The 18302-nt window shown below is 30.9% G+C and overlaps 1 protein-coding gene across 3 annotated transcripts in view; it reads right to left on the bottom strand.

Annotated features, from left to right (window-relative positions):
• Positions 1-18302, bottom strand: part of LOC113518505 (uncharacterized) — a 264190-nt gene that overhangs the window by 117946 nt on the left and 127942 nt on the right. For all 3 annotated transcript variants that reach the window (XR_008253664.1, XM_052901800.1, XM_052901801.1), the window contains one exon: positions 4288-4435. Coding sequence is in view for 2 of the 3 variants with exons in the window: in XM_052901800.1 (XP_052757760.1) it covers positions 4288-4435 (148 nt within the window). In the remaining variant the exon portion in view is untranslated. The remainder of the gene's footprint in view (positions 1-4287; positions 4436-18302) is intronic.

The raw sequence follows: 18302 nt of genomic DNA, 5'->3' as shown, positions 1-18302 counted from the left end.
GAAACACAGTTATGCAAACACAACTGCTTTACGGTTGGAACATGAATGGAATCCTCCTTTTTGAGGTTGGTTGATGATAACTTTCATTACAGTTACACATTCTTGTATTCTTCATCGTCATATCTTAATGTCACCTGTCTAGTTCATTATCAAATAACGGAATGTTGCACCCGAACTGTGGTGGAACACGGTCATTTAGCATGAAAAATAATCTTTCCAATCTAAAACTGGTTGCACAATATTTGACGTTGTCAAAAGACAATCGGACATAAAAGAGAGGAAAGAGATTGCTAGTAATGAGTAAGTTAATCCTTAATTTTTTTTATGTGAAAGAGCGACAAAGTAGCATCCGGTTCACCTGATGGTAACTGATCACCACAGCCCACGGACACTGAGGAGGAGTTAACAATGCGTTGTCGGCCTTTCAAAAAGCTATAAATCCTCTTATTGAAGGTCCCCATATCGTATTTAGTAGGCAATGCCGCTTATGGTAATTTTATATTTTTGACAGTTCGTGGCAGAAAGTGACGCGGACCCCATCCAAATTGTCGTACTAAATTCTTAGAAAATTCATCACGATAGCCAATAGATCTAACCCTCTAGACAAATGGCAAGCGAATTTATCGATGGAATCGACATCGCTAGCGAGTCTGTGAGATAGCAACGTCGGATGTCTCATTTCAACTCACGGACTCGCTAACGATGTCGATTTCATCGACCAATTCACTTGCCACTTGTCTAGAGGGCCTGTTATAATTCTCATCTATCATCAACTACTCGTGCCCTGTTAGCATATAGCAATAACGCAGGTGGAATTAGACAGGTGGAAATTGGTGATCAGAGGTATATTTCAACTAAGTATTGTACTTAGTTGTGGAGTAAATAGTTCTCTGTTTTCAAATAAATTAAGAGGTTCACTATTTGTTTTGTAATTTTTTGATTGAACCTAAATAACATCATATAAGCGAACAAAGAAATTTATCATAATGCAAACGAAATAGCCGGATCTAGTAACAGATAATTTTGCACAGTACTTAACTTATATCGTGAGCAATTTTTCGAAATGCCTTGCGAATTGAACATAACAATTCGTGCAGTTATAGCAGTCCGATATAATATTAAGAAGCTGCGTTCGTTGCCTTTAAAATTAGTACAATTATTGCTTCAAACATCTATTGAAATAAACAAGTATTGTAATAAGTCATGATGCCTTTCTCTCTTTTATTGCATCTGTCAACGGTACAAAGATGCCGATTTCAATAGATAAATGTAAATATTTTGTGATCGCTCTATCATTTGCTCGATTTGGGACATCTGTAACTATCAAACTTTCACTGTCTATCCTTAGATATTATAAATGGGTAGTACAGGTTCCTTAAAAGAATAATAGATGACAGAGACTGAAGAGTTTTGTTAGATGCAGTAATTTAATCATTAGTGATAGTGGTATTACATCCAATGATAATTCATTTACGTACATAGATAGATAGAAAATTTCTTTGTATTACTTCAGTACACAAATATCGACAAACACAGATAAATATTAACAAATATTAAAACATTGGGCGAAACAGTACACATTATGTCAATGGCATCGACAAATACACTTTCCATCAGATGGGCCTTCAACTTGTTTGCCATTCTAAGTTGCATAAAAAAAACAATAAAATATATATACAAAAAAAAGGAAAATAAAAATATAAAAATGCCATTGATTTTTTTCTTTAGTTCATGTGTGTGATACAGTTATACAAAATGATCACATATTAAAACAAATTAGTAATTATACAAAATTAATAATTTGTTTTAATATAACTGAACATAGAAGATATTTGTTAAAAATATAAATTTGAGAAGATCTTAATAAGAACAATAAAAGCCAAAATAACAATTGCCTAGATTAGATTACTAGACTTAAGTTCGATGCAGTTTTTACGGTTATGTTACTGAAATTCTAACTTAAAATGGGGTATATTTTATCTAGATTTAGAACGAGTCTATTACATTCGTTTTCTTTTTACGCGACTGTTTTGTCTATAGGTACTTCCAAAATCTAAACAGAGTCGCGAACAAAGCCAGTCTCTTATATAATTACAAAGCCAATGGCGTAAATGTCGATGTAAATCGAACAAGCGATGCTATCGATAAAGTTGTTGAGACTAAAATGTAACGCGGTAACTGTTGACGCTTTGTACGACACCAAGTATTCCCACGTCCTTAATAAATGCAAGCAGTCGGAAATGGTTACAAAAACGTAACTATAGACAAAGGAAAAGAAAACGTAACACGCGGAACAACTATGGGATGCAGTGATAAAGTTACAAATTAAGCTAATGAATATATATATTGTAATCGACGCTAACTCAAACATGGGCATTAACAAAGTAGATTGCTTTAATTAAAATAAATGTAATTTAATTTAAATATTTATCTATTATTATTATTATTATTTTTATATACATTGACGACATTGTCAATTAGAACCCAACACCTTATCCAATTATATCATCAACTTGACTTAATGTTCTTTTAATTACTAGAATCATACAATTTATTCAAACTTAACACATTTTGTTGTTTTTGTTGTTGTAAAATCTTTATTGTGCATAATTTAATTTGGACACATTAAAAGATTTAATATACAATGGCGAACTCATCTCATAGAGAGATCTCTTACAATCAACCTTTGAGAAGCTGAAAGAAAGCTATAGAATGTTCAAGGGTAAAAACCGTACAGCTAAAGATTTTGTTTATTTGTTTGCATTTTAATATTCGAGAAATTTCTGGTAATTTATGTTTACATTAAAACTTGATAGCTAAATTGGAAAAAATAAGTACAAAAAAGAAAAAATATATTTAATTATGAGTATGTAAAAAAAATGTTAAGCAGTGAATAGATAATGATAATATGATGATGACATAAAAAAATAATACAAAAATATTCGAATTTTTAAAATCAACTTTAACATACAATATTTAAGTTTCATAATGATGGCAATTGCTAAATTCTTGACGTACTATATTCAACAGTAATTATATATTTCGTAGAAAATACTTCAGGTGTCTGTAATATAAATATAATCTATAATGTGACAGAAATCATAAAATTTAACGCGATCAGTTTAATATGAAAGTTTATAAAAATATTTTGAAACTTGTACTATATTTTTAAAGGTGAGTTGTTCAACTTTTTATTACACTACTATGGGTTTTAATTTACTATACCCATTACAACTAACTCTGTATAATAACATCAAACATATTCTACAATAGGAAATATATTATTCACCATTGTGCATTATAATAACATAGTATTGATGTGAAGTGATTCAAAACAGCATTTTAACGGCTCAGCAAACACGTGATTGATGTGTAGAAAGCTCCGATACCTCATCGTAACTCGCTAGCTATATAATAGTTATGTCTGATTCATAGCCATAATTTATTATATTATAACAAGTAGATAGAGCAAAATTTAAAAAAAGACAGTTAATTTTTTTTATGCAACTTAGAATGGCAAACAAGCTGACGTCCCACCTGATGGAAAGTGGTAACCGTCGTCTATAGACATGAGTAGTACCATGGATCTAACAGAGTATACTGTTTCGCCCATATTACTCCCATGCGTTGCCATTCCTGGGAACTCAGGCGTTATCTTTGTAGCCTGTAAATTCACTGTCATCCCACCTTTCAAACCAAAACACAGCCAAAATATTTTGCAACTTTATAACATTCAATTATAAGTAGTATGACATTAACTGAATTAAAATAAATTTAAAGACATCTCATATTAAAACGTGTTAAGTCATTTAAGAAACATATATCACAATTACTATATATACATACAGCCAACAAGTAATATCTTCTTTTTATCAACACAGGTAAAACTCCAGTAATAAATGAATGATAATACCAATAGAAATAAACGAAAAATATATAATACACCAACCAATTAATGCGCTATTAAATTACTAAGTCAATAAAAATTCTATAACACAATTAAGAAAATCCATTTAGGAAAAAATCTGAATGACACTAATAATTACCATTAACTGAAGTCATTAATGTGCCAAAAAATAACTATATCAATAAATATTATAATTTACAAGTAATATAAAAATAAAACACATTAATCTTACAAAAAAAAATAAATAAATAAATTGGGTCAAATTGTGCACGCTATGTTTTATTGCGCGTAACGGGAATTTAAGTGTCAAACGTCTTCGTGGACTTGTCATATCTCGGGCATCATGTGCCCCGTAATCTAGAGCACTGTCGACATCTTACCTTATAAAGCTTATCCTTTTGGTACCAGACATCTTCCTCCTCCTCCATTTGGTTTGTTAGGGCCTGTGTTAGGTCGTCCCGTGAACGCGACAGAATGCGCCGTCGTGACACCATCTCTCCCCCGGCTAAGGCCTCAAACGGGCCTAGGCTGGAACAAAACAAAAATACTTGTTTATTTTTATGAATTTAACTGCAGTAATGTTTATTAAGAATGAGTGATATCGGTACCGTTCCGATATCTGTATATTGGGTTTCTCTGGACATTGATGACGGAAAAGAAGGTCAACATGCATTTCAATATAATATATTAGGTAATCGATATTAAATGTATCCATTATAAGGCCAATATTTCATATATTATAACTTCAATATGTAGATCTCATCATAAATGTAAGCCTCCTCCTATTGGTAAGTTTTGGCAGTAGTTGCCATGCACGTGAGTTAGCCATCGCAGTTAGGTTTTAGTAAGGTTTTAAGAGTGATGAAATTGAGATTAAATTTCCTTAGTTGATTCCTATGACACGAGAAAAAAGGTGTAACCTATTCTATGCCTGAAATATCCGGCGAATGAACTAGAATACTAGAACAAATAGTAATCATGTATTAAATTCTGATCGATACTATTTTATTAATTTTTTATATTCAATCCCCTCATTGGTGTTGGTACTATGTTATTGTATTATTATTTATATTTTATGTATTATTGTTCTAATTTATGTAATGTATTTAATATATAATATCAAACGAGAAATAATGTTGTTTGATGTAACATATGTAATATATATTTGAGATAATCATCAAATGTAATGACATAAGTACAACGTTATAATTACGTATAAAACTATTTTACATCTCAATTGCTGATCTATTTGAAGCTCGAAAACATGTTACGTTGTTTGTAGTAAACATCATTATTAATTTACACACAGTAGTTTACAGTAAGTAATAATAATAATAACTCAAACTGTCAAGTCTGCAAATTTAAGTTACTCCACTCACCAAATTGAGCGTCACGTTCACTACCTATTAAATGGACTGATAATCAAGCAATCTCTTCCGCGCAAGAAACATCAATTTACAGTCCCATTAGTACTGACAAGCGTGTCAGAGCTACCAAACTTTATGATCCTATCAATGATACTGATACAATTGTATGACTTTCTACACCAGATTAAGTTATACGTAACTATATTATGAAACGAAACAATAGATACTGTGAAAGCTCAACTATTATTGCCATTCGCGTCTATTTATCAGGTGATCATCTTTAAGCTCATCATCTATTAACTATTCAAAGGTAATAACTTCTCATACGTCAAAATAGAAGTGTTAATAGTAATAGGAAAGTTTTGTGTGTGAACACATGTATGAGATGGATCAATAAGGTACGTTTATGTCCTTTTCTTGTAACATACAATTTTCAAGCGACTTAAAAAAGAAAGAGGTACTTAATTCGTTTGTCTTTTTTTAAATTTGGTACTTTACAAACTCCGTCAGTTTAGATACAAATTTAATTTTTCAAATCAAATCAAATTTAAATTTTACCAAAATCGGTTTAGTAGTATAATTTTTGGAGCAAAATATTTGGTTTTATCAGAATTGAAGTCGATTTTTATTTTGGTACACAATTTTTAACTTTTAACTATAGCAGTTAGTGCATAACATTTTTATATATATATATAATTTTTTTATTATAAATAAAAAAAAACTGTAATTTAAATAAGAACAAAGAAATTCTATTAGGAATATTTTTAAAGTAGAACGTTTTATAGTTTTCTTTAATTTTTAATGTGAAGAATAAAATTGTGTCACTGTATAAATATTTTCCTGGAACCTCGTTGACTTTTTTACAGAATCCCTAGATTCCACGGAATCCACTTTAGGAATCGTTACTTTAGATTGTGCTTTGCCTGTCAATCAGTGTCATAATGTTATTACGTAAATCGACTGAGTATACGTCTTGTTTAATAACAACTAAGTGGTGAAGACGCAATAATTGTGTGTTGAAAGACACCAAAATATCATCATCATCATCAGTAACCAAGTACGCGTGGGTGGCGTCTTTTATTTCATAGGCAACAAAGGCATAGGTTTGTTTCCTTCCGAGATTTAACAATGTGTGGCATTGGATTCGACATTGGCGTTCGTGGTCCGTGTCTAACGATCGCCGGCGGTTCCTCCCATTCATTCGATACCCACCACGGGCACACCATTTGCTCAACTATGGCACAGTAAAAGAAGGGTAATTGACAGATTGTAATGTGGACGTCAGATAGCTGAAAACCTAATATGTAGTTCATTAGCTTTTAAGCTTATAGATCTCTATTGTTCTTGATAGGATACGAGTGATTTTTTTGTACTATTTTCTCAGAATATGTTACAAGTAAGTTACATTAACCTTAATTTCGTGCTGTGATCAATTTAGAAATATTACAAATATTTCTGCACTTTACTTTATTTACCCACGTAATATTAGATAGAAAAACGTATTATGTGATTTTATTATAATTGAACAGTATGGGATAGTAGGTATACATCAATATAGACAAACTGATCGCGAGAAAGTGAGCACGTTTTTTCTATTACTGTTATTCTATATATTATAGTTTTGGTAGTCACAAGTCTGTACAAGTTCACGCCTTCTGGATTGTTTTGATTTTTTGAGACCATTTAAACCAAAATGAGTTTGATAAAGTATATTATTTATTTCGCATTTAATGTTAGATTGTAAGATGTGTACAGTGCACTATATTTTTCACACATTAAAGTTGTATTACAATAATCAAGTACCACCAATATAACTAAAATGTTCGAAGTAATCATGTCATGAAACATGTATTCATGTTTTATGACACGGTTACTTGAAACAAACGAGGTGCTTGATTTCAAAGTGCACGATGTCCACTTATATCAATTATTGGAAAGTCGAGAAAATTGTAAATATATTTTCTCCAACCACGCAATTTTCAATGAAAGCCACATAATAAGACTGTGCAATTCTAATAAAATTACTGTCTACGTACAAATTCATATGTGTAAAGAACTAACTCTTGTACTTAACAAATGTAGATAACATTTTAAATTTTGTTCAAATTACCATTAGTTTTAATAAGAAATTAGTATATTTATTGATTTGGGTTTAGATAGTAAAAGATTGGAATGACGACATTTAAATTGGGCAGTATTGGCCCACTTGGCGGCTTGAAACTTTATGATATTTCTCCCATTAATTAAAAACTGATACAACACTTAGAAAACTTGGTTCTATCATTTTTAATTTAAAATTTATAAATAGAATAATAAGCAAATTTTGTAAATTCGAAAAACATAATTGATTTAAAACATTGAAAACTTCAAAAAAGGAACGTATTCCTTTTTAAAAGGCCGGCAACAGTTCTGCAATTTCTCTAATGTTGCAAAAATCTTAGGGCGGCAGAATCACTTGTTATTGGCGGGCTACCTACTCGTTTGCCCCCTATGTTATAAAAAAGAAAATCTACTAATAAATCTATTAAAAAGAGTATTATAAATATTCATAAAAATATGAAAATCATTATGAAAGGATTATTGGCAAAATAATTTCGAAACAGGCGGGTTTCAAAAAAAATATTTTAAAGTGGGTCGACTATGCTTTTCCAGTCGATTTACTTCGATCTAATAAGTGTTTCCGCGACACGCCTATTATCTTCTGTTACCGCACAGTTTAAGATGCAGATAGTTTTGTTCGATTTACGTGATAGATACAGAGATCATGCGATTTCGCAGTTCCTCTTACAATGCAATGTTTACTTAACAATCGACTTGTTATGCTGTTAATAGTATTATTGGTTAGTAATAGAATAATATTTGTAAATACGTATTTTCCAACTTTTACTTGCACTTGTATAGTCAAATGCAAGTATTTCCTCTTGTATAGTTAATGTAAAAGTAAAAATCAATACATTTTCAATTTTCTTATGAGCTGATTTTGATTATTCTTTTTAATCAAATGAAAATAATACTGAATTAGTGTTAATTTGTCACGGAATTTTTAATTACTCATATTTGATAATAAATCCATAGAGACATTTTTTGCATGACATACCTATTCGTGAATATAAATGTTTATACATTAGGTGGAAATCGAATATGACCACTGGATGATAAGGCGGTGTGTTAAACCGCCACGTCACGTAGATTATTATATCGAAACAAATTTATAATAAAGTAATTAAAAATCTACCTACATTAATTGAATACTTGTTCAAATAAAACACGTGCATAACATCTACCTACTTAGAATGAGCAAAAAAAGTAGCAACGATACAATTACTGGGCGCGTTGATCTAAGTGGGCTGCGCACGCGCCTACATAGTTGTCAAGTGGTCGATCGAGTCGCGTGCGCGATCCAGTGATCAACACTAGAGAGGCTTGGATAACCTTAAGATATGTGACAGTTAATCTATATTTTATACTTGGCATATTTATGTTTAACTATTTATTTTATACACATTCATTTCGATGAAAAGACATATCAATATTGTTTCCTATTTATGCCAAGTTTCTAATTATATATTATTAGGTTTAACCTCTCTCGAAATTGATAGAGAAAAATGAAAACAATTAATAACTTTTTTTGCAACTTAGACTGGCAAACAAGCTGACGGCCCACCTGATGGAATGGATAACCATTGCCTATAGGCATGAACAGTACCTGCACATAGTAAACTTTATGCGTTGCTATTCCTGAGGATCATAGTCAAAGAGAGTATGTTAAGATTGTCTTATCTATAATATTATTATAAAAAGGAAAGATTTGATTTTTCGTATGTTTGTTTGTAATGGAAAAACTCAAAAACTACTTAACCGATTTTATAAATTCTTTTACCTATAGAAAGCTACATTAATATCAAGTAATATAGGCTATACTTATACATTATTTTTAATAAAAATTAGAGATATTCATGAAAACTACAATAAAGTAATCTAAAGTATCAAAAATACACCAATTAAAACAAACATATTTAATTATGTTTCTACCTAGCAACCTTTGCGAAGTCGAGTCGAATCGCTAGTACTAGATACTTTCCTTGATTATTATTGTTATATTTACCTAAAATATTCCGTCGTTATCAAAATTCAGAACTAATGACTACAAACTACAAGAGATACATTATTGTAATACGGTGCTTTATTAAGAAACCACAATTTACGTAGCTAAATTTTATTGTACTTAATTTAAATAACTGAATCTTGTACTTAATTTAAATAACAATAACATAAACGCTCAGGTTATGGAATGAGCTCCCTGTAGGTAAAGGTTATTCCAAAAGACTATCGCGTGGGGTTTTTCAAAAAAGGGATAAAGAGGTTTCTTCAGAATCGACAATGCACGTGTAATGCCCCTGGTACTGCAAGCATTCATAGACTACGGAAACTGAATGGTCCTTAAATGAGCAGCAGCGTTCCTATTAAAACATCTCCAAAAGCCTAACTACGGTTGCCAACCCGCCTGCTAAACTTGGCAACTAATAATACCCCCCCCCACCCCCAATAGGGTAACGACTACGTTCCACAGTGGACAGTTAACGGCTGATATGATGATGATGATGATGATAGGATACGGAAACCACTTACCATCAGGTGGGCCGAATGCTTGTTTGACACTTCAGTGGCGTAAAAAAAATGTTAAGCTATGACTTGCAATAGTTGCATTAAAATAACTGTATTAAGACGTCACAGGACCCGTTTGTAGCACGCTGACCTGCATCGAGGGGTGAATGTTTGAAGGCTCGCCGCGACCGACCGGGACGTAGACTGACGCGAGACGATAGTCGATAGCGAAAACTGGATATACTAGATAAATAAAAATAATTTTTATTCAAACAACCATAGTTGTAAGAATTTTTGAATAGTCAGTTTTTTTATTAATTTAATCCGAATTGGATTGCTGTTAATTAAAAATAGATTATGCATTTAGTTTTAATTAAAAAATCTACGTTTACAATACAATAAATAAAAAAAAAAAATTAACAGCTGTTCTTACTAACGTAATTAATCATGAATAAGAGTTAGTTAAACATACATAAAGTTAATGATCATATCAGTATTACGTCTATATACAAAAAAGAAATTATACCTACAATTTTACTTTTCACCAACGCTAACGAGAATGTAATAAGCTCTGCAAACAAAATCGTGAAAGTGGTAGATAATTTTACGCTTTTGAACTATGATTTTAAATAATGCGAAGTAGTTAAGGCTAGTCAATTTAAAGCGCTGGATAAGTAGCATATACAAAATTGATAGACGAAGTGGCTTGATAAGAGGTACATTTCACTGTTTTAAAATTATGTAATAATACATAATAAAATTTATAATGCATTTTAATAATCAATTCATGTAAAGTTTTAACGAAAATTATTCACTACTAGTTTGATACAATTATTTGACATTACAGACTCACTAACAATTTTTTTTTTATTTGTATTATGGCATAATAAAATCAAATTATAATAACCAATTTTAATTTATAACACAAAATTTGATTCATTTGAAATGTGTAGTAAACAATTAATCGAATGCAATGTGTGTATTGATAAAAATTTACAATAGCGCTAGTCGTGTGCCCGTTCGCTTCGTTGTCGATATCCCAGCAACCCCGCTAGCCCGCTAGAGACAGCTAGTCATTACGGGAATCGCTTAACGGAACTGGTTTCTACTTTTATTTTCTTTTTGTTACGTGGAGGCATCCCCGAGACGGCGCGCGCGCAATTACTACGGTATAAATATTAGTGCTGGAAAGCACGTGGTGTGATGTAATCGTTTTATATCCCATTATCTTTTTTTTTTTATTAACACACGCTCTTAGTTGCAGCGTTGTACACACAATTTGTAACGATACATTGAACTTTTAATGTACATTATTAAATTATTTCGCTTTCATAATAATTTTTGTACAGATTATTAGATAATGCATTGATACTTGTCGTTATGTAATATAAATGTGACAAGATCGTATTATTTTTTGTATTTGTATTATCATCTAGCATCTACAAGCTGATATAGCTTTTAACTATCCACTGCTAAACGTAGCCTCACTCTTGGGAGATTTTGCCAGTAGTAATGATGCTTGGCAGGCGGATTGACAACCGCATTTAGGCTTTAGAGATGTTTTAAGAAAGACACTGCTGCTCATCCCTCGTCTTCTCTTAGTCGTCTCTTACAATACCCACGGGAAAGAAACGGATAGCTTATTCTATACTGGCGACACGTAATTTGTATATGGATCAATATTGTCGAATTCTATGTAGTAATGGTTGTATGTTTATTTCTTAGTCTATTTACAATTAAGTGTTCTGGATATAAGTAATATATATATATATATATATATATATATATATATATATATATATATATATATATATATATATATATATATATATATATATATATATATATATATATATATATATTATATATATATATATATATATATTTAGACCGACCTATTGGTATATTCTAATACTATCTCTGAAATAATACTAATATGAATAATAACTATTTATTGAGGGTATTTTTTTTTCTTAAATAAAAATTAATTATCAATTACTTGTATACTAATCATTGTTACTTAATAATTTGTTTACTTTCACGGATTTCACTAAAATTGCGCAACATAACATTGGACTATACGCTAATACACACGCTAATTAATTTTATTTACTAGAACGAAACAAGTTCAAATACGCAGCTAACAGTTATATGTACTTATTTACTTTACAGCGTACAGACGTTACGAAATACTGTTTAAAAATTCAGAAATTGTATGGGAGCATTCTTTGTTGCTATTTACCAATTCAAATGACAACGTGGTTTCTATCCTAATTGTATGTTTCTATTATGTATATACCTTACACTGATGGTATACTGTTCTCTTTCTCAGCCAATAGACCTTATTTCTTAAACGTTAGGATTCAAAATTTAAACAGCATGTGTTCATACGTATCCTTTCGTCACTGGTTTGACTGAAAAGACATTTCTTTTAATAATTGGTCGCGTTCCATTTTTAAATAAACGTTTTATTTTGTTCGACGAGCGTTTTTCGCAATGTCACTTTTCTGGAAAGCGAATTCGACAATGACACAGTAGAAGCCCACAAGAATAGCGTTTTAGCAAAAAAAAAAAGACAACTGTTTTAAAATTTATCAATAGCTAGTGTTTACTTCCAACTCCTTTAGCATAACCGGGACATATTTATTGTCCTAGATAAAAAGTAGTTTATATATATCGAGGATGGAAAAGGCAATCCTCAATAGAACGGGTAGAGAACTAATAATTAAACGAACTTACTTTCACCTTTACAATAATAGTAAGGATAATATTCATTGAAAACAATAAATAATTAATAGATTAATTGAAGAATGAATGGAAATTTGAATGATAAGTTCGATAATAGAATACTAGCGAATTAAATAAAAAAAAAAAAATAAACAATGGAAAGTCAAAACAAATTGCAGGTACAGAGGTACAGACGGCAGCGAATCGAAATAGTTATACACCCACGTCGACCCAGAAACCGTAGACTAGATTAATGTACCAACATTACAGACTCGTCACTCGAAACGAAAGTAAGTAACTTGTATTTCCTTTGTGTTTAATTAAACGTTTGAACTGTATTAGCACACAACGGCGTAATTACTGTCAGTATACTTTCCAGCGTGATTCATCTGATCTAAATTTACTTAGAAAATGTCTTAGAATAAATTAAGAATAAAAACGTACACAAAATGATGTGAACAGAACACATGTGAATGCCAGGGTTGTCACAAAGTATACATTAAAGTCTCATGTGGTAAATAGTGTGTCAGCCCTAATATTGCAGAAGTAGGAATAGGCTGTAGAATCAGTTTATAATCAGACAGGCCGTATGCCTGTTTACTAATTTTGTGGCATAAGAAAAAATTTAGTTTATATGTTAAAGCTTGCTCGGATCTAAATTGGTAAAAAAAATTTTTTTTGCACTTTAGAATTCTAATTCATTGCCTGGTTTAAAAATATAAGAAAAAATATATAAATTGCAAAATAATCCAAATGACTGTCGATTACACGTATTATCTACGCAATTTTCTTTAAAAAGTTTGAGTCTATTCCACAAAATAAAGTCAACTTCAATTTTGGCAAAATTAGTTATTTTGGTTTAAAAACTATAAAAATAGATTTTTATAAAATTTCTATGAAACCAATCTATATATCAATTTAGACAAAAAAAAAGAGTTTCCAAAACAATACAAACCAAAAATAATATAAACTTTAAAAAATATATGATCCCATATATAGATATATAAATAAAGCATTTCCCTTTTCAATCGACATAGTAAAAAAAAAATTAAAATCAATTCATACATTTGTCCTCTAAGACAACATAATGCACCTACGCATGAAAAAATACAAACGAAATCGAGAACACAAGAACCTCCCCTTTTTTGAAGTCTGTTGAAAACATGAAATGGTGCCGGTAGCTTATTCTATGGCTTTTACTAACATCGGGCGTGGCAAATGTACATTATAGGAAGTCGATATGTCATCTATCTATCAAGTTAGTGACATAAGTGGAGTGCCGATTTGCCAACGCTATTCAATGCATGATGTAGTTCGGTTTGATTTTTTAAATATTTATGACTAGAACAATATATGTATATGTCTAATTCATATGTCTACTTATAAATTCAAATTTACTCTATAAAAACTGGATATTGACTAGACTTATTTTTTGCATGATCAATTTAAAGTCTGGACCAGTGTTTCCCAACCTTATTTGCGCCATGCTTCACTTGAACATTTCTAAAAATTTTATGCCCCCTATACATAATTTTTCTCGACAAAGTTTACTTGAAGACTCTAATCGCCCAGTTGATATTTTGGTTACGTCAAACAAAATTATACCTAATAAATATTTATAGCATTTTTTTATTTACTTTTTGTTCTTAAATTTGTCCCTGACATCTAATCGAAGCATTTAAATGGCTCGGAGTAAGAGAGTTAAAATCACGTCGAGTCCATTTTTGAATTGCCTCCCTTAACTATCAAATTGCCTCCTTGTGAGGCGTGGACCCCACGTTGGGAAACACCGGTCTAAACGATCGGTGTGAAAACAGGATTACTTTGAAATAATAATTTTAAATAGTATTTGTTAATAAAATTGTATATAATTTGAAAAGGTTTGCTGGAAGAAATCTCTTATTAGAGATAAGTTCGCCTTTGTACATGACATTTAAATTTAATTGCTCTTATCATTATGTTTGTGTACAATAAAGAATAAATACTTCTAGTGTAAATAACAAGGGAGAAAACGATTGTTTGCAATGGGGTTAAAGAGCCTCAGACCTGGTCCACGTACCATTTCCACAAGAATTAACCATCGTGGTTAATTCTTGTGAAGTGATCACTATAAGGCTAATTGACCAACTTTAATTTTCACCAATCATCTCTCACTGGTGGCTCGTCAGCGTATACCGTTACCACAGGCGAGGCTACCATTCCATTTTCAACCATAAAAAAAATAAATATCACTTAATGGAATACAGCACAACTGTGTTGTTTAAATTATTAAAATATCTTTTAGTTTTGTGTGAAGACCTTGGTAATGTAGTCGTTTAACGCCTTTCGATGGTTGCTAACTTTATTCCAGCCAAATACCAACTATTGTCATTTGTCTGTTTATATCGTCTGTGATGCAATGGAGGACTCGATACTTTTCGTGAATGAAGTCCTCGGTTCGATTTCCGATCGGTCCAATTCTTTGATATATATTGCCTGTTTCCTCATAACACGGGGTATTCAAACGACAGGTTTTTATTGTGTGGTACATTTAATTATTTTTATTAATATTAATGTATATTTTTTATGTATAATCCTTATAATATTATTATAAATTTGAAAATGAGTTTGTTTGTTACCTTATGGCGCCTTAATGGCTTAACAAATCACTATTAAACTTAGTATACTACTACTTTTTATCTCGATCAATAGACATAACCTAGCTACGCGAATAAAGCCGCGGGTAAATGCTAGTATCTATATATTTACAGAAAAAGACATATATTTAAGTACGTCTATCAGTTATTTACTACGTACCTTTAAAATACGAGCTTTATATGAATTGTAACTAGATGGCGTTAGTGGTATTTACTTTTTAACATTGTGGATCGAAGCATCATCCAAGTTAAGCCTTGATACATACCTGCGAGTTTAATATTGAAATATTAACCTTTCCAAACCCAATTATATACATATTTAGCCCCAATCTTCGTATGCCGTGTGCATTGCTGTATGAGACGGATTTTTTGCCACTTTATATATATCTAATGAATCCTATGCCAGCCCACGCGAGTTACGCAAAGACAAAGGTCATTATTACAAGTGTAGGAGTCAAATGCATGACACCCTATAGTTATCTATATTAAAAGAAATTGTATAAATGGATTTTTTTTATTTAAATTAAATGGCATACAAGCTGATGGAACTTGAATGGCATACAGTCTGATGGCTCATGTCAATTATTTTGCAGTTACTCTTTGAACTAAGTTTGTGATGAAGCAATACGTAACTACAATAAGTTATGTACTGTCTAGCTTTGAGGTTAAGTAACGAAGGTAGATGTAAAATATTTTTAAATATACAGAAAATATATAGTAATGAATAACGAATGGTGATGATAATAATACACTTATATTCACGAAGCTTTAAAGGTCTTTTTATGTCATTTTTAACCGACTGACTGTCATTTTCATGACTCCGTTAGTTATAAAATGATTTTTTTTATCTGATAGTACTTTCAGATTGGTTCAACAGAAATTTAATCAAAATAAATTTCGTAGTTTAGTTTTTAATCCAAAATAACTGATACTGCCCATTGGTCGTTTTTTTTTTTTGGAAACATAATCTTAAATTATATAAAATAATATCAACGAAATAATTATTCAATAGTAAATTAAATGTGGTTTAGTATTAACATAACAAATGAACTAGTTAGAAATAAATACACTACCATAAATTTAGTATCAATTTTATAGTACTTACTTTTATACACTTTACTCTTAAAGTTTTTAAATAGATATTACTATAATATAATAGAGAAATAAAAAGAGAAAGAGAGTATATAATTAAAGATTGTGTCCTAAAAAAAAATAACTTCAATTGTGACAAAACCAGTTATTTTAAAATTCTAAAAACTAGACTATTGAGCCGATTTTGAAAACATTTCTATCTAAACTTATTGATGTTTATTGTTATGATCTGGAATATCTATATAGTTTAAATTTTTCAAAATAAATTTGAAACCAATGCGAGGGTATCTAAAATTATTCCATTATAATATTATCAAAATGGGGGGAAGGGATCGTTAGTAATGCGGGCTACCAGTCCCATTGCTAGCAATACGCCCTGTCAGGTCAACCTCCACGCGGTTCCCCCTGGAAACCATCGTGCTGATTTCCAAGTATATTCATGACGATGGGCTGACTGACCTGCTTTTTTCATTATTCACCTATCATCCCTCACTGGTGCCCCGCCAGCGTATACCGTTAGCGCAGGCGGGGTTACCATTTCATTATGCATTAAAAAAAATCATCAAAATTAGGTTACAAACTGGCAAAATTATTGCGTAACTTACCTACATATAACCAAAAAAGTATATAGATGAATTGATAACCTCCTTTTTAAGTTGGCTAAAAAATGACCCTCATTGTATCTATAAAGGCCATAAAGTTAATAACATTTGCTAGATAAATATAATTATTTTGTGACCAAAATATAGACCACTTGACCGCAATGTCTAGTCCTTACGCCAAGGAATTTTGGCACAAGTATAAAATAATGAGCGTTTTGATCAGAAATAGTTAGATATTGTTGAAAGCTAGAAAGAAATATTTTCATTCAAGTAATCTTTAATTTAAAAGTATTCTTGAATAGTCACTATATTATATAGATTAAGTGATAATACGTCAATACTTTTTCCTTTCTCTACATTTCCATGTACTGTAATGCTAATTACAGATCAATAAATTATAATTTACAAAGATTTACAACACTTGTCAATTTACAACTCAAACATGCATTATACAAAAAATGTGAAATACACTTCATGCTTTATTCTTAGATTATTTGGAATAGCAAAAAAGCTAATAGTAAGTTCTTTGGAATTTGTCAACCTTCACTTCAACCATACATATCTTAGAAATTAGAATATACAGTAATCCGTATGATCCGTTTTCCTAAGTTACTATCATATAAACAAAATCGCAAGCACTAGTATGAAATGGATGTACTTTTATTCATACTGTGTAATCAAGTTGGTATCTTTTTATGAAATATCAATAATTTCATATAAGCAACTTTAATTATATTAATATTAAGAACTATTATTAAATACCCATGACGGACGGTGTGACTGTTCTTTTTGTAACCTTATAAATTTCCGCCCAAAGCCTTCTACTTGGACTGGCGGCTACTCAAGGCCAAAACACGGCACGTACATTAACGGTACTACATATCAGTTACAAGCTGCTTTATTAATACAGTGCATAATGTACGACCTCTATGAGGAAAAGATTAGAAACTATTCGCCTATTCTTGGAAAGGCTTCTTAAGATAAAAGATACGTCCCTATTCGTAGTTATAATAATTTGTATGTATTTTTTGCTTAAGCTTTTAGGTGGGTAATATTATGATAAGGATATATTTACTAACCGAGATAAAAAATAGCCTGTGCCCTACTCCATCCCATATTATACATGTAAACCAAATTCAAAATTATTATTTAAGCAGTTAAGAAGCTAAAAGGAAGAGACCCCAACAAACAAACAATCACTTTTACATATTTTGGCATATTATATCTAGAATAAGTACATATCTCAGCTTTATGATTTTTATACAACTTAGAATGGCAAACAAGCCGACGGTCCACCTGATGGAAAATGGTAACTATCGCCTATAGACACGAACAGTACCATGGACATAACAGAGTATACTGTTTC

Source organism: Galleria mellonella, unplaced genomic scaffold (assembly GCF_026898425.1).
Source record: "Galleria mellonella isolate WM207_F2 unplaced genomic scaffold, CSIRO_AGI_GalMel_v1 utg800, whole genome shotgun sequence".
Lineage (NCBI taxonomy): Eukaryota > Metazoa > Arthropoda > Insecta > Lepidoptera > Pyralidae > Galleria > Galleria mellonella.
The sequence above is the reverse complement of the archived record's forward strand: the minus strand, read 5'-3'. Positions and strand labels throughout refer to the sequence as shown.